This window comes from Arvicanthis niloticus, chromosome 13, assembly GCF_011762505.2.
Source record: "Arvicanthis niloticus isolate mArvNil1 chromosome 13, mArvNil1.pat.X, whole genome shotgun sequence".
NCBI lineage: Eukaryota > Metazoa > Chordata > Mammalia > Rodentia > Muridae > Arvicanthis > Arvicanthis niloticus.
Window position 1 is genome coordinate 49,953,311 of NC_047670.1, and position 17,204 is coordinate 49,970,514.

General features: G+C 52.5%; 2 protein-coding genes across 2 annotated transcripts; one reads left to right on the forward strand and one right to left on the reverse strand.

The window, feature by feature from the left end:
- Positions 1–1,688: 1,688 nt before the first annotated feature.
- On the reverse strand, positions 1,689–6,673 carry Jrk (Jrk helix-turn-helix protein). Its single transcript, XM_034516073.2, has 2 exons — positions 6,390–6,673; positions 1,689–4,991 (listed from the first exon to the last, which is right to left on the reverse strand). The coding sequence occupies exon 2, from the start codon at positions 4,552–4,554 to the stop codon at positions 2,884–2,886; it is 1,671 nt and encodes a 556-aa protein (XP_034371964.1). The 5' UTR covers positions 4,555–4,991; positions 6,390–6,673; the 3' UTR covers positions 1,689–2,883.
- Positions 6,674–11,977: 5,304 nt separating this feature from the next.
- On the forward strand, positions 11,978–14,339 carry Psca (prostate stem cell antigen). Its single transcript, XM_034516075.2, has 3 exons — positions 11,978–12,139; positions 13,309–13,416; positions 13,658–14,339. The coding sequence occupies exons 1-3, from the start codon at positions 12,088–12,090 to the stop codon at positions 13,867–13,869; spliced, it is 372 nt and encodes a 123-aa protein (XP_034371966.1). The 5' UTR covers positions 11,978–12,087; the 3' UTR covers positions 13,870–14,339.
- The last annotated feature ends 2,865 nt before the right edge of the window (positions 14,340–17,204 follow it).

Below are 17,204 nucleotides of genomic sequence, written 5' to 3' on the forward strand. Positions count from 1 at the left end.
ATCCCTGAACTTTTTACTTAAAAACCTACTGTCCCATGATCAAGGACAGCATGACACTAGTTGGGGATGCAAGGAATGCTCTGGTGGTGGGGCTGGTGGAAGGCAAGAACAAGCAGGCAAAGGACCATCGTGTAATTGAGCTGGAGCCAGGACCAATGGCAGCCCACCCCACAGCCACAGACCCACCATCCCACACATCACAGCTACCATCTCACAAAGCTCAGGGTATCCTATCACTAAGGGCCAGGCTCACAGGAGGATGAACCCAGCTCTGGTACCCAGATTTGGACCTTCCCTCTGGGTTCTCTTCTAGATTATCTCAGCCCCAATCTTACTGAAGGTGACAGCAGCCATCACAGCTCCATCCAGGTTCCTCTCCCAGACCTCACCAGGTTTCTCATGGTACCCAGGTCCAGTATGTCTGATAATGGGGAACCTGAGTCGACTTTCATCTGGTTAACTGGGCAGAGTAGCAGCTCCCTCTTCTACCCACTCACCCACCAACTAGCCCACCCTCCACCCACAGGACAAAGGCTGTGGCTTCTTGTCTTGCTGTGGATGTACTTCTGTGGAGACAACACAGGGCTGCGACGGGACGTTTCTGCTCTTCCACCAAGCAGCAAGTATTGGTGGGGGGTGGGGGGGATGGTCCTACCCCAGGCCCTCATAAGCAGGGGACAACCTTCTCCAACCAGATGCCAGCAGGATGATCTTCCTTGGACACCTGCAAAGGGCCACAAAGGGCTCAGGTAACTGTGCCCCGGCAGAGGAAACTACTCAACCTGGAAGTAATTTCTGCGTCTCACCGGACAAGGCATTATGGATATGAGCTCCCTGTGCACACCTAGAGGCAGTGATGGAGCAGTCTTCCTCTACTTGCCCTCAGAGTTGACACATTAGTCTTCTCCCAGGAAGTAAGAGGTGACAGGAAAGGCCTTCTGACAAACGTACAGAGAGAAGGCTCTGCTGGTGGGAAAGGAACAGCCAAGGAACTGTGACACTCCAACAGCCAAGATCTGTCTACCAACAGAACAACAGCCTGGCCAGTGGTAGGAAGCAAGAATGAGCCAAGCATGGCAGCATGTGTCTCTGATGCTAATACATAGAAGGCTGAAGCAGGACTGCCAGTTCTAGGCCAGCCTGGGCTACAAAGGTGTCTGAGGCATGATGGCGAAGCAGACAGTATATAGGGGGAACCAGAGAACATTCTGCCCTGGAAAGCTTAGGGCTTTCTGAGGGCCTCAGTGACTACTCGAAAAAAGGAACTGTCCCCTGGGATACAGGGATGAAGACAAAGGGGGCTGTTCTGAAAGGTGCTCTGGGGACATCACATATCTAGTAGGTGGCAATACAAGGAGCAGGTCCTCAAGGTCAGCCAGCACTGGTCCTAGAATGTGGTCTGATGGGCACAAACCTTATGAACCCAGGAGCTCCCTCCAGCCCCGTCCCATCCTCTTACGGTGGGGACGCTCCAATCCACATGCCCACCATCTGATGCTCAGGCAAGTGTGACTTCTGACCTTTGACCTGCAGCAGCTTAAGTAGCCGCAACAGTTACACAACAGTCCCCTGTATGAACCAGAAACCAACAGCACATGAGCATGCAATTGTCACCCAGACACACAGAAAAAGTGGTGTGACAGAAGCATGATCCTGGTCAACAGGGACCAAAGAATCACAACAAAGACTTCTGAAAACAACCTAGTTATAATATTCAGACATGCAGGTGAAGCAAGACAACACTCATCCCCAACTAGAGCTGTCTACAATGACCATCCTCAGTGCTTGGACAGATACAGAAACACAAACCAACATTCCCCAAACCCCTCTGGCTCTCAGAGGTTCGGACAAAAGTTTCTTGGTGTAGCAGCTGTCGACCACTGGAATGAAAACTGTGGTAATACAGCCACAGGAATCCCAGAGGGAATAAGGTCAAGGACAAAGCCACGGTGAAAGGACAGAGAGCTAACCACTGCAGACAAGGGCACTGGGAGTCACAGGCACAGCAGCCACACTGCGACTCATCGGCTACAAAGCTCCAATGTCAGGAAAACAGTCATGTCCTCCAACAGCTGGTCTCCATGGACCCAACCAGGGCAGACACATATTCCACTGGAGTACTGCTAACCCACCTACCCCGTTGAGTTCCAAGTCACCAAGTGCTATTCTGTTCTGTGACTTTACAAACTGTTCACATAAAGGCTGTTACTTTGAAGTTCTGGGCAGCACAGACTTCTTGGCACATGTTGGCTTCAGCAATGCTGAAAGTAGCACGCAGTGTCTCTATGAGACCTGAACCCCACAGGTAAGACCTGCTGCTGACAGGGACACTACAGAGCCTGCCGTTGAGTTTGTTTGTTGATGGCTGAGGTGAATGCAGACCAAGAAGATGGCATGGTACCTTTGTAACTAGCAGTGGGGGATGTGAACACTGAGGTCAGATGCTGAAGCCAGTGCCCTCACGACCAGGCTTGGTGTCCACCAGTTGAGAATGAGCCTCCTGAGGGCTGGAGGTGCACCCCTCAAGGCACTTCAACCTGATAACGTGGCTCAGTCTTCCAACACCAGACACAGAACCGGCCCACTAGACCTAGTAGCAGCTAGGGGAGGCTCCAGAGTACCAAGAAAGAGGACACCAGGTCTCCAGCCATTCAAATGATACATGATCTGTGCTAGGAGATACAGTAAAACCACTAGTCAGAACATATGGAACCCTCTGTAAACAAGGAGCAACCCTGACAAGAGCTGCTTTCCTGGGGCCTCAGTCTGTGCTTGCTCTCTCGCTCATCTCAGTATGCTTTCCTCCCTAGCAGGTAGACTAAGCCCCACAGCTACACATGCCATAGAGCAGAGCTGCAGAGGGTCAGCAGGTGCACAGGTACTTTAGTTGTCACCTGCTGTGGATGAGCAAGGCAAAGTAGAGTGGGTTGTGGCCATGCACACACCAGGGTGCTCCTGAAGGGCCTCGAGTTTGATCACAGCCCTGAGAGCCACACGGGGCTGCCTCAGCTGCTGCTGTCTCCTGAACACTGTGTGTAGTGCCTGCAGCTGCCCCACCTCTTGCATGCTGAAACACGGTTGCTGCTCTGCAAAGCGCACAAGTGCCTCGAAGGATGTGGCTGCCTGCTCCCAGGCTGCCTCCTCATCCTCACCAGCATCTTTCTCTGGCTTTTCTGCACACCCAGTGGCCTGGGACGGTGCCACGACAGCAGGGGCCTCATCTATGTCCCTCCCTGCCAGAACCCGCTCTTCAACCCTGCTGTCCTGAAGCCTGCTGCCAGAACAGGAGGGCCCTTCTTTTACAAGCTCAAGGATGTGTGTGTAAGTCTTGTGAGGTTTGATGGTACAGCACTCTGCCTCCTCCTCAGAGGAGCCTTCAGTGAATGTGACAGTTGGCCACAGTTTCCTCCAGGCCCGCCTAAAGACCTGGCTAGGTACAGCATTCCAGGCACAGGCCACGTTGACTATGGCGTCATTCATGTTGTGGCGGGTGGGGAAGCCCTGTAAGGCCACAGGAGGGTTAATAAAGAGCCTCATGAAGGCTCTGCGAATGCCTTGCTCTGTGGGCTGCAGTAAGGAGGTCACACTGGAGGGCAGGAAGATAGTGAAGACGTTCTCTGACACCAGCTCAGACTCCTGTGGGTGGGCCCGGGAATGGTCCAGCAAGAGAATTGCCTTGCTGTCTTCTGGTAAGCCTATGGTTCTAAAGTGCTCTCTCACTGAGGGGACAAATATATGATGGAACCAGTCTGAGAAAATCTCCTTGTCTACCCAGGCATTACCCTGGGCCTTGTAAGCAATAGGCAGGTGCTGGATGCCTCTGAAGGCTCTAGGGCCGCCACCCTTCCCAATGGCCAAAGGCTTGATTCTGTGGGAGCCTGTGGCATTGGCACACATCAAGACAGTCAGCCTGTCCTTGCCCTGTTTGAAGTGGGGCACAGTCCCACCATCCGGGCTAGAATTTGGCAAGCATCGCCAGACAAGACCAGTCTCATCAGCGCTGTACACTTGCTCAGGAGACAGCCCATGCTCAGCTGCGAGGCTCCTGAAAAAGCCACAGAACTGCTCGGCAGCTTGGTGGTCAGCCACCTGCTTCTCACTAGAGGCATCTAGCTTTTTAATGCCATGCCTGGCCTTGAAGCGCCAAAGCCACCCTCCAGAGAACACACAGGGCTCTGTCAGCCGCATCTGCTTGTAGAAGTCCTTGGCCTTTTCGATGAGCATAGGGCCTGACACAGGGATGCCCTCAGCACGCTTTACCAGGAACCACTCATAGAGCACCCGGTCCAGGTGCTCCAGCTTTGGGGTATGCAGGGTACGCCGCTGTTCCAGCGCCTGGCGAGAGTCTGAGCTGGCGAAGAACCTGAGCAGCTGGGCCTTGTGGGCTTTGATGTCATACAGGGTGGACATGCCCACATTGTACTCCTGCATCAGTGCCTTCCTACTCTCTCCACGTTCCAGCCGAGTACAGATGTCAATCTTTTCCTTCAGGGTCAGCACCACTCGCTTCCGCTTCTCCCCCTTGCCCTTGGCTGCAGCCTGCTTGGAGGCCATGAGGAAGTAGCACAAGCCAGGCTGTACCTGTCCTTACTTGGCTGTGTCTCTCTGGCTCTTGGGGCCACAGCCTCTCCCTCTCTTCTCTGCCTGCCCACAGAACTGATCCCAGGCTCAAACCAAGTTCATTCTCGGCTCCACCCTCTGTATATAGCAGTCTCTTCAGTTTCCCTTTAGTATTGAGACTCCAGCACAGTTAGGCCTCAGATCCTTGTAGTAAAGTCAACTGCTGTTCTCTTCAGGGAAGGTGACAGGGTGAGCTACCCTGGACTGCTGAGGTGCACCTGGAGCCTAGGGCCTCCACACAGATGTCACAATGTGGCAGCTTTCCCCCTTCAACTGTGTCCAGGTTTCGGGTTAATGAAGATTTGATGGCCTGAACTGGGAATACTTTTCACAGGGATTTACAACGTTGTCTTACCCATACATTCCAGGAACTGGAAAACAGAGGAGAAAGACAATTGTTACTGAGAGTACTCAAGATCGGCTCAGAAACACTGGAAAGCTTCATCTCAAATATCAGTGCCATTCTGGCCTGGGGTGTGCTAGCCAGTCTGTTAACCAGCCCTTCTTTGCAGACCAGAGTAAACAGCACCAGGAACCTTCATAACTGTTCAGAAAGGTAAGAGTCACAATGCAGTCCTAATGCCTTCTCTTTCCCAGTAACTTTATCTGGAATGCTCCTTCCCATCAAGCATTTGAGAAGCCAGAAGGCCACGGAGTTACTTCCATAAGCAGCACAAAAGAGCAACTGAGAACACAACGTAAGAGGCATGAAACATTTATTCAGATGTGTAAGAGTTCCAAAGGTAGACAGGGAACACAACTTGCCATCAGCCAGCTGTGTAACCCTATTCCCTTAAGTAAGCCTCCTGGTCTGCAGAACTCGGTGCTGGTCTCCAAGGGTCTCTCATTCGGGTCATATCTTGGGTAATGTGCACATGGCATTTATTGTGGGCACCTCACTGTGGAGCAGAGGGAAATCGGGGCCAGAGTCTACTGTCAAGTGGATGTTTAACAACACACCCAGGCAGCAGTAACTTATCTGCAGTAACTTATCTGCAGACTCCAAGACTCTTAATGGAGTAAGTTATCTGCAGTAACTTGAGGAGCAGATGCTTCCAGGATCACGATGGCTTGGTGCCTGCCCTGCAGATGTGTTGAGGGTGGTTGAGTGACTGAATACACCCACTTCAGAAATGAAAACTTTGCCAAGCTCAATGTAGTGGTCCAAGCCTACCATCTTAGCCCTTGGGAGACTGAGGCATAACTGCTTTGAGGACAGGGCCAGCCTGGGCTACCCAGTACATGGTACAAAGGGAGAGAAGAGAAAGAGGACATCTGAATTTGGAACCACTCTTAAAACCTCCTAACCGTGACTGTAGCGATCCAGGAGGCTTCTAATCTTGGGACCTCCACATTGATAACCAAGGACCACTTGAACAGGAGCTTAAAAGACCCCTTTGCTGGGAGAAGCTCCTAAGGAAAGAGGCAAATTTCTTCCCGTAGGTCCCGAAGCGTCTGGTGAATGGATAGAAGAAACAATCAGCAACCCAGCTGCAGCCTAGACAACAAACAAGGGGAGCGGGGGAAACCCTCAAAACACAGGCACGAAAAGAATGCAGGGTCCTGGAAGGGCCAGAAACAACCGAGCTTGTCCGGTCTGCGCACTGGTGAAGCACCTAGGAGCCGAGGGGACCTGAGAAGGGATGCGCGAGTCCCGAATGCGACTCGATTCCCGGACGCAGAAACGAGCTCTGGGGCAGGAGCGAAGGCTGGGCCTCCAGTCAGTTCGCGGAGGCGGTCCCAGCCCTGCACGGCCCGGCCCCACTCACCTGTGGACCCCGTGCCGCCGCTACCGGCCGGAAATGCCAGCCACGCAGCTCTCCACCGGTCCGCTCCTCGCGACGTTCCCCGACCTACTTCCGGGGACGCTCTAGACCACCGGGAGGCTTCGGTCTTGGTGGTGTCTAAGTCGCTACGCGGCGACCAAGCAAGGAAGCGGCCCCGGCCCGGTAGCTCACCCGCTCGTAGAACAACGAAGGCCACAGGGAACCTCGCGTTTCCCGAGGAACGGAAGCCCCGATCCAAGCGTCCGGTTCTGGGAGCCGTGGCCGGGCGAGGACGGACGGGAGGCTGGGTCAAACGCCACCTTGCGGTGGGAGGTACCCAAGCCCCGCCGGTTACCAGGACCCCTTTCCATCCTTGTGAACTTTTCCTTTAGCTAGATTTCAAAAACGTGCCCAATTTAGACGATTTTGATGATGAGATTTGAAACGTAGTATATAGCGTAGAGGCTTTGAGAGGTCTTGAGATGAACCATTTTGTATGTGGAACATACCTGAATTGCTGGAGACTGAAAAATGTGCTGCGATGAGTTGTGTGGTGGCCCGTGTGGGTGCCCAATCTATTTGTTCCCTGAACCTGTGAGTACAAGTGCTGAAAGGAACTTGGCAGATATGACTAAATGAAAGTCGTCGAAGTGTGAGGTTTATTTTGATTGTCTGCCGGGCCTCATGTAAGCACAATGGTTCGTTGTTAAAGGATCAAATGAGAGAAGACACTCTAATGAAAACTGTGAACTGACAACAGAGCCTGGGCCCTGTACTTTGAAAATAGAGGAAGGCTACCATTCAAGAAGTACAAGTGGTTTACAGGAGCTCCAAAAGGCCAGGAAACATTCTCTCTTCAGAATACAAACCTGGTGGCACGCTGATCTCAGTACCCTGGCCCGCAGAAGTGTGAGAAAACAGAATTGTGTTGTTTTGGGGCTTCAGGCTGAGGTAATTAGTCACAGCTCCATAGAAACACAGATTGTGGAGACTTGTTCCTCCTTAATTCACACCCTTGCCTGAATACCCAAGACCCTTCTGCCTGTTCTTCCCCACCCTCTCTTGTTAAATCCTTGTAAATTCACACACCCCAGGGATCTCCAGTACATGAATTCTAATAATACCAAGGAAGGCTGGGTGGTTCCCAAATCCATGTCTCCTTTCAGATTCTCTTCCCTGACGTCTAAACTTCTGTTTTTTGTCCAGGACGTGGACATAGCTATCAACATGCACCTTTCCTTGTAAATTCACACACCCCAGGGATCTCCAGTACATGAATTCTAATAATACCAAGGAAGGCTGGGTGGTTCCCAAATCCATGTCTCCTTTCAGATTCTCTTCCCTGACGTCTAAACTTCTGTTTTTTGTCCAGGACGTGGACATAGCTATCAACATGCACCTTGAACACTGTTTCTGATGTGGAGATGGGAGCCTGTTAACCAGCCTGGTTCTACCCATGGTGTTTCCTGGCAGATTCACCTTCCCATTGACCCTGAATTCTTCCTCTTGCCCCACACCCATTCCACCACATCTGATTGGCCCTGCCCTCAGAATCTATTTTTTAGATTTTCTCCTTCCCTCCACCCGCCTGACCTCTGACATGCCTGTTACCCCTTCCTTGTTCCTGTTGTTCTGACCTTACACCATTGCCAACTACTGCGGCTGCACTGTGAGCCAAAACAGTGGCTAGGAACAGCCACCGTCTCGTAGCACATGGCTGTGGGTAGTGAATTAACTGAAGGACTGAGCTAAAAGTGTATGGGACACGGGAGGAAACTGCATCACAGAGGATGCCAGGCATATGATATGACTGAAATCCAGGACCCTTGGAAGTATTTCTGTCAAGTTTTCTGGACTCCCCTGGGATGGCTGGCTCTGTCTCTGCGTGTGGCTCTCTCCTGCCACCTTGTGAACATGGGATCACACACTTCTCTAGAAGTAGGGCTTGGCATGGAACTGGGGCTTGGCACATGACTCCAGAGCCGTTGGTCTTATCTCAAGGACTGAGTGCACTCTAGCAATGGGTAAGGAGTCAGAAAGGGAGAAAGACTGGGGACTCCTTGGATCTGGTACTAAGAACTCCCTCTACTGCCTCCCAGTACTCCATGGGGTTAAGTTTTGTTTTGTTTTTTTTGAGACAGGGTTTCTCTGTATAGCCCTGGCTGTCCTGGAACTCACTCTGTAGACCAGGCTGGCCTCCAACTCAGAAATCTGCCTGCCTCTGCCTCCCAAGTGCTGGGATTAAAGGCGTGTGCCACCATCGCCTGGCTGGGGTTAAGCTCTTGAGATTGTTCCAGTGCAGACTCGCCAGCCAGACTTGCTCTCCCAACTTACCTAAAAGTGGCTTTGGAGATGGTCAGTCTGGACAGATCACTTATCTACCCATGGTCTGGCATACCTCGCCATCTTCCAAGCCCCTATGTCATCCCTGCATGGTTGCTCCCTCTGTCTGCAAGCCTTTGCCTGCAGAAGGCCTGGACCACAGAGGTACCCATTGCTCGGCTGGAGAAATCACCAACCTCCCCTTCCTCCTTACAAGATTTCTCAGGCCTCCCTATCTCACCAGCTGGTCTCCAAGGAGAAGTGGGCATGTGAAGAAAAACAGGGAAATGCAGGGACAGCTCTGAGAGATTTAAGGCAGAAGACTAGCTGGTGACAGTTGGGAGCCTGTGGGAAGCGGGTGTTGCAGACAGAGCCATGAATAGGGCTGAGGAAAAATCACTTCTGGGTAAGCAGGGGCCATAGAGATTAAAATTGGGACATGCTCCAGGATTCAGCCCACTGTCCAAGGGGTTACCCCCAAGACCCAGAATATGTACACATGTGCTCACCTCACAATACACACGTAGTGTACATTTGACCTATACCACACTCTCTCATGTGACACAGATTTCCTTATCACACACAGAGCTTGCAAGGAGTGGCCTTAACTTCCAGGACCCAACGTGGGGACCTTAGTGGGAGAGGATACTCAGCTTCCTGAAGGCCTGGCTCCAAATGTGTCATATCCCTGACCTGAGGGACCATGTTTCCAAAGGCCTGTGGTGACATAAACAGAAACTGGTTGTAGTTTTGCATTCCACATGCTGACTTTACTTTTAAAGGCCACCTTTGTGTAAAACTACAATTGCACCCAACTGTGATGTGTGTCCAAGTAGGGGACCCTGTGATAACCCCCCTACGACGTGGTAGAGGACTGATGGGAAGGCATAGTTTTGAGAATCCACACCCAAGGAACAGTGGCTTCTTTGCTATGTGAACCAGCAGGCTCTCCAGGAAGTATGGCGGGCTGTGGAGGGAAGAGGAGGAAAAGAGAGAACAAGAAAAACTAGAGACTCAGGCAGTGGAGCCAGGCTAAGGGTGAGTCATGTCAAGGTCCCACCCAGAACACAGTCACTCCTGGAGGGAGCATGCCCTTTGTGATAGGCCTTTTCAGGAAGTGTACTACCAGAGGATCCATACTACAGGGTTCAGGCTACAGGGTCAAGACTCAGCATGTGATCATGACCAGGCTAATATATGGGCATGGCCAGGACTCAGAGTGTGACCACAATATTGCCCTATTTGGGGACGAGGGTCACCAGAATGAGTGTTCAGTGTTGGGCTGAGGGCAGAGTTAGACCTGTGGTGAGGGGGTGGGACTGGACAAAAGTCATAGCCACAGTCTTCAGTATTTGAGGTAAGGTCACTTAGGCTGCCCTTTGGCCAGACCTCCTACTCTGGGCACCACTGGTGTTTGGAGCTCAGTGGTTATGCAAGGTGCTGGCACTGCGGGTGTTAGGCAAATCTTGACCTGTGCCTACTATATCCATCCAGTGCCCCTGGGCTGAGACAACCAGAATGGTCTCCAGGCACTTATATGAAGAGAGGAGGCTTGCTCCATTCAAGAGCCACCACCTTTAGAGTATTCACTTCATATCAAACCCGATCGACAAACATTTACACACCTGTAAATATTTGGGGAATGACTGTTCTAACTGGTGCTGGGTGCCTGTGCCTCCAAGTACTGAGATAGATAAGCAAAGTCTCCAGGGGCAGCCATCCCAGTGGGTGGGAGCAGACAGCCATACAAGGACACAACCAAGCTGTGGGTCAGCAGACCTGTGGCAGGAGGGGATGTTCCAAGTGGAAGTTCTAGGCAGACAGAGAGAAGGAAAGCATCCTGGGGAGGGTACCCTCACCCTGTGTGACCTTGAGCAGGCTCTTGCCTCTCTCTTTCTCTCTGAGCCATAGGCTCTTTACTGCCAAAGGAGTGAATTTCCAGTGAAAAGGGGCCGGCCCCAGAATGCTAGAGAGTCAGGCAAGGGAGATGACAGAGGGACTGGGACTGGAGTGGAGGTAGGGCCCATGGGCTAGTCTATGGTTACAGCATATGGTCCAGGCATGCTGGGGCATGGGATGGTTCCCTGAGATTAGAGGGGAATACTTTGCAACTCTCCTGTGTCCTAAGTGGCAGGAACCTTTAGGGTAAAGGAGTAATCAGGGATCTATCATCAAGGATGAGAGATCATCAGAGAGCAGAACACTGTTCCTGGTGTGGGCATGTAGATGGTGACCATGACCAGCATTTCTAACCGCTGGCACCTTGCCAGCATAATAGCATGCCCAGCAGTGTCACCAAGCGAGCCTGGCAGAAAGATGGGGAATGTAGGTGAACCTCAGGTTGAGACAAAGAAAAAAAAAAAAGACCACAAATCACCCCAAAGCCAAGAGCAGCAGGAAGCACTGGACCCTGGGATCTGGGATCAGAGTGGCCTGGGGAAGGCTAACCAATAAGATCTGTGGCCTCTGCTAACAGAGAGGCAGCTGCTGCCACTGTAACCCATCAGTGAGGCTGCCACAGGGAGGGATGGCCTGACCTCTATCCCTCCCTGCTTTGTTCTGCTAAGCCGAATGCCTCCCAGACCAAAGAGCAGTGTGCAAAGTGGGTCTGGGGAGAGCAGAACATATCCAGTGGTAGCCCTCCCCACTACTTTTTTTCCCTTGGGAAAGCTCATGGAAGCCCTGTTTCCCTGACTCTCTTGTAGCTAAAGGTCCAAGTTTTCAGGGAGTGAGGAGGGGGAGAGGGTGGAGGTTGGGTGGGAGGGGTAGAGAGGATTAAACATGAATTTATGGCTATCCAAACTCCCTACAGGCTCTTCCGTCCCATATCTTTAAAAAGGTGACACCTTCTAGCAGCCAGTCATTGTCATTTGCAGCAGTCAACTGTTACTGTTGTCTGCTGCCTTTCAATTCAGGCCTGTCTCCTCAGGGGGCACAGGCCCCAGAAAGGCGATAAAGGAGATACAGCTTTGATGCAGAGCACTGGGGCCCCAAGGTTGCACCTTTGACCTTGGCCAAATGGTTAAGGGACTGGAGAAGCTCAAAGTAATGTTTTAGAACTGGTCTCACTTTCCTGAGAAGGGCAGGAACAGTGGTGGGTGCCTTAGGACTTCCAGCCCTTGTTCTGTGAGTGCCTAAAAAAGGGCTTCTAGAAAAGACTGCGGCCCCACCCTGGAAAGGCAGTGCCCTCCAGAGTCAGAAAGGACTGTGCAGGCAGTGGGAGGGGTGGTGTGAGAGATCAGATTGGAATGGGCTGGGCCTTGGGCTTTCACTGGCTCCAGGGGACTTGTCACTGTTGACTGTGGTTAGCAGAGCCTCCCCTGCCAGCTGAGACCATATAAAGCCTCTGGAGGCACACTCCCAGGTGCTCACTGCAACCATGAAGACTGTCCTCTTTCTCCTGTTGGCCACCTACTTAGCCCTGCATCCAGGTAAGCTTCAGACAGCCACGGGGCGGGGCTCGGAAGGGAGTGATGGAGAAATGTCAAAGGGTAGATGGATTAGGAGAAGGGAAGGGGAGAGAGAAGACTGAGGAAGCCAAAGCCGTTTTGTGGTGAGGACTCTTATTGGTGTCCTGTGAGAGGCAGACTAGGAGGAACTGAAGGGCTTCTGGAAGGAAAGGCTGTTGAGGGACAGACACACAAGGCTATAAGGTCTTACTCATGGAGGCCCAGGAGTCAAACGTCTTAAGCCAAAAAGTGTCACAGAGGAAAGGGGGTGGAACATAGCAGGATAGGGTCCTTGGGATGTCTCAAAAGGGGATTCATTGATCCATCCCTGGCTACTTTTGCCTCCAGTGTAAGAGTCCACTGGAGTAGGCAGTCTGTGATCATCTAGTGTGCTGGATCAAGTAACCCCAGAAAGGTCACTATACTCCTAGAGTCTCAGCTTCCTGTTCCAGACAAGGAAGAAAAAAAAAAAAAAAAAAGAATGTCCCCAAGGCCACTGGAGACCTAAGCAGGACAAAGCTTGTAGCCACTGAAGTCAGATGTTAAGCACCTATTCCTACGGATGTGACTTTAACGCAAGCTTTGCCATCTTTTGAAAAGAGAAGGTGACCCACATGCCCTGACATCTGGAGCTACTTGACCCAGGCACGGAGCAAGACTTCCCCAGAGGCCCTACCATCGCCACACAGCATAGTGGAGGCGTCAGAGGGCTGAGAGGCAAGCTAGGCTCAGAGAACAGACAGGTGGACCTCAGAGCCTAGTAGCATAAGGAAGTCATATGTCCCTCCAGCCTAGCGCCCAGTGGGGTTTTTTCCAGGTGTGACCAGTCACTAGGCCTCTTACCCCTCTCAGGGATCACAGGTACTTAATGAAGCTTTAAATTCCCGAGTAGTGAATAACAGAGCAAAGTGTGGATTTGGGGTGACCAAAGCGGGGTAGGCTGGCACAGAGCCCTTTGTAAAGGGTATCAGAGGGTTTTGGACTTCTGTCTCCTCTATGCTTCAGCAGTCTGGAGGGGACTGAACTGTTTCTTTCCACTCTGTGTCAGGGATGGGAAGGCCTGGTATGTCTCTCTCTTGAGGTGCAGCCGGCCAGCCTCTGAGCCTCAGCCAGCCAGCCTCTGAGCCTCAGCCCTCCGGCCTCACCCACAGGTGCTGCTCTGCAATGCTATTCATGCACTGCTCAGGTGAGCAACAAAGACTGCCTGAATGTACAGAACTGCAGCCAGGACCAGAACAGCTGTTTTACATCGCGTGTCCGTGAGTGCTCTGCCACCCACCACTGTCCTCACGCCCTGCTGCCCTGCCCTGCAGCCTCCCTCCCCACTCCAGCTTGACATCGAAGAAACTAGACCTTGCTCACTCATTCACCAAACACTTCTGGTCTTTGTGGGGGTGGGTCTAGAAATTTAGCATGCTAGGGAAAGGGGCCCTGAGCCAGGGGCAGAGAGGTGACTATCAAGACCTGGCTTTAATCCCAAGGGTCATTCTGTCTTCCCAGGGGCCATTGGACTCGTGACACTTATCAGTAAGGGCTGCAGCTCAAAGTGTGAGGATGACGCGGAGAACTACTATGTGGGCAAGAAGAACATCACCTGCTGCTACTCTGACCTGTGCAATGTCAGCGGGGCCCACACCCTGAAGCCACCCACCACCCTGGGGCTACTGACTGTGCTCTGCAGCCTGCTGCTGTGGGGCTCCAGCCATCTGTAGGCTCTAGGAGAGCCCTACTATGTAGCCCTACTGTGTGGGGATGAGCTGCACTCCTCCCCCACCCCACAGCACACAACCACCACCACTCCTAACTCCCACACAGGGCTGGCCTTCCCCCACCCCCACCCCTCCACCAGGGGCCTCTCCTCTCTGCTGTTATTTCTACAGCTAGCACTTTGCCCACCCCACCCCCACCCCATCAATACTGTGCCCTACCAGTTCCGACCAGATGCTTCTGCCGCAGACTCCCTTGTCACTCTGCTCTTCAGGACCTGAGCCAGTCTGCACAGCAGCACTTGGAGAGGGCCTGATAAAGGCTGAGATGAGATGGACTGAGCAGAAATGAAGCTGGGAGGTGGGTGAGAGGTACCAGGAGTCCTAGGAGATGATGCCCGATGGGGGACATGCTCTACATTTATAGAGCTCTAGGATGCAACTGTCCTGTAATAAATACCTGTTGGGTAAGTGGAGAGAGCCTCTGTCCTTAAGCAGCCCACGATGAGCCTGGTCCCCACCTGGGAAGTATCTACCAAGGGTCTGGACATGTCACTGACCTTAGGGGTTAGAGCCCTGCTCTTGGTAGAAGCACAGGTGTGGCACCTGGCAGGAGGTAGGACTGCCTATCTCAGGACACCCAGCACTTGCTCTACAGACTCAGGCACATTGCCAAGCTTCTCAGAGCCCTGGGTGCTTCTTCTGCTGCCCTCTCTGAGTAAGGGTGAGCCCAGACCTTCCATGGATAAGAGGGTCCCCTGGGAAAGAGAGCATTCTGCAGCTCTCTTCAGCCTCAAGGTATCTACTCTAGAAAAGTTTGTTCTAGCTGGGCATGATGGCGCTCGCCTTTAATCCCAGCACTTGAGAGGCAGAGGCAGGAGAATCTCTGTTTGAGGCTAACTTGGTCGACATAGGAGTTCCAGGCCAGCCAGAGCTACGTAGAACCTGTCTCAAAACAAAATCAAACAATCAAAATGCCTTAGATTTAATAGTTGCATGTGGCAAGCACACAGGAAATAGGAACCTAAAAGGAGCAGGCAGTCAGCTACCCCACCCCACCCCACCAGCCCACACTCCTGAACTCTTTCTGCTGAGTCTGTGTCCATGCAGTTAGAAGCTTGGGAAGGACTGTCTACAGGAGGACATGCCCACACTTCCCACCCCTGGGAAAACCCTTTTGAAGGAAACCTGTATTACACCTGGAAATAGTCTGTACCCTGGGTGGGAACATGCATCTTTACAGTTGATCCCCAGCCCCATCAGTGTTGAGATAGCATGAGGAAGTCAAGATGTCTCTCCCCGCCTCCTTCCAGCCTAGCATACAGCGGGCTTTTTCCAGGTGAGAGCAGTCACTCGGACCTATGACCCACCTCTCTCAGGGATCATGGGCACTTAAAGCTTTAAATTCCTGAACAGTGAATAACAGCACAAAATGGGCTTTGGGTGCCCAAGAGGAAGAGGCACAGGGGACACAGAGGATCAGTGAAGGGCTCAGTTATGTACTGCGTCAGGGGTCAGAACCTGAGTTCCAGAGTCCAGTGGTGGTAATGGGATCCCATTGGCCAGCCAGCAATCATGCTGAGGGTGAGCCTGGCCAGAGGCTCCAGGGCTCTCAGATGTCCTCAGCCTTTGTGTATGACCTCAAGTAGGAGGCGTCTCTCTCAACCCTAGGGGAGAGCGAACATGTAGGGATGGTACAGTTTTTCTAGGCTGTTATCTGGATGACCCCAAGTGCCAACTTCCCTCTTTTCTTCCAGCCCTCCCCAACAAGCTGCCTCCTTCCTCACCCACAAACAAGCCTAGCTTGCCCAGGGCTGAGTCCAGGCTCTGGGAGGCCCTGTGTCTTCAGGAGGGCATTGAAGATCTAGGGGTCTTCCAGGAGAATGTCACATCTACTAGAAACATGATGCAGGACCTGGGTCCAACAGCAGCCACGGTGGGGAGGGGGTGTGCTCTGGGTAGTCCTTCTGGTGGTACATCTAGGGAACCTTCTGGAGATAATGGACGACAGGACACAGTTTGCAGGACCCTGCTCAGTTCCAAGCGCTGCTCCTGGCATACCACATCCAGCAGCTATCTAAGCTTGGCTGGGCTCTCCTTAGCACCCCTGCACACCCTAGACTCACCACACCATGGCATCTGCAGGACAGAAGACTCAGAGAAATATGGAAAATGTGGAAGTATTCAGTTTCTTAACACAAGAGCTGGGAGAGCAAAGGAAAGAGGATGCCAGAGCTGGCTCACATGAAAGGCCATCCTCCCTTGGTAGACTCAGCCTCTGAGCAAAGGAAAGAGGATGCCAGAGCTGGCTCACACGAAAGGCCATCCTCCCTTGGTAGACTCAGCCCCCCAGAGGCCACACATCAGCTTCCCTTTAGCCAAGTCCCTTTCTCCCTGTGGTTTGTGCCCACAAGTTGCTGCAGGTCAAGAGTGCCCAGGGCAGAGAGACAAAGGGCCTTCACACCCTACCCTGGAGACTTCCTTGCAATGAATTATTAGAGTTAGGGTGAGGGATATAAAAAGCAGAAGGTGCCCCGAGAAGTAAGGGGCCCCTGGATGCCAAGGCCAAGCCTATGTCCTAGAATGGGTTTCTAACTCCCTCATAGTTTCAGCCACCACTGTAGCACCACTCCTCTAGTGGGGCGGAGTCATGGAAGGATGGGGTGGGACCAGAGTTGGGAGGGGCGGGGTCTAGGGTCTGTCATCCTACTGGAGCCTGCATGGCCATCCTGTGCCTTATTCTCCCCGGTAGCCAAAATGAATTGCTGACCTGCCTCTAGGGCAAACACAGGACTCCTCAAAGAGCCAAAGGTCCCTGAGCAAAGCTTCTGCAACCAGCATTCCTATTCAACTCCTGCTGGCAGGGGAAGAGGCGTATTGAGCAATCCTTGGCACCGTATTGCCTTCTTCCGCAGACACCACGGTCGGTTAGGACAACCAGACCCTGCAGTCAGGGTTCAGCTGTGAGACAAACATGCATTACTTATGCATGAAACTTCAGCGAGGTGTGACCAGATCCCTGCGAGAGAACTCTGGCAATGTGGTTCAGGCTGGGGTACGGGAGAAGAAACCCAGAGCAAAGTGAACAGTGTGTAGAGGCACCGAGAGCAGCCAATAGAAAGGCTGGGAATGAAGCATGGTGACAGGAACAGAGGAGACCCCTGAGGGGGGTGCTCATTCACATCCTTCCCTGTGGGCGGGTCTCTATCCTGGAGGCATGAGACAGGGTGGACACAGTAGGTGACAGAAAACACATTCTCTGAGCAATGGGCTTAGTAAGCATTACTTAGTCTCTTCCTTCTGAGAAGCTACCCCTACCCAAGCTAGAGTGCAGACCAGGA

Excerpts from the sequence above, each read along its gene's own strand:
- Jrk (XM_034516073.2), bottom strand. The coding sequence starts at position 4,554 with ATGGCCTCCAAGCAGGCTGCAGCCAAGGGCAAGGGGGAGAAGCGGAAG.
- Psca (XM_034516075.2), top strand. The coding sequence starts at position 12,088 with ATGAAGACTGTCCTCTTTCTCCTGTTGGCCACCTACTTAGCCCTGCAT. Across the intron at positions 12,140-13,308 it reads CTACTTAGCCCTGCATCCAG|GTGCTGCTCTGCAATGCTAT; the intron begins GTAAGCTTCAGA and ends CCTCACCCACAG. Across the intron at positions 13,417-13,657 it reads CTGTTTTACATCGCGTGTCC|GGGCCATTGGACTCGTGACA; the intron begins GTGAGTGCTCTG and ends CTGTCTTCCCAG.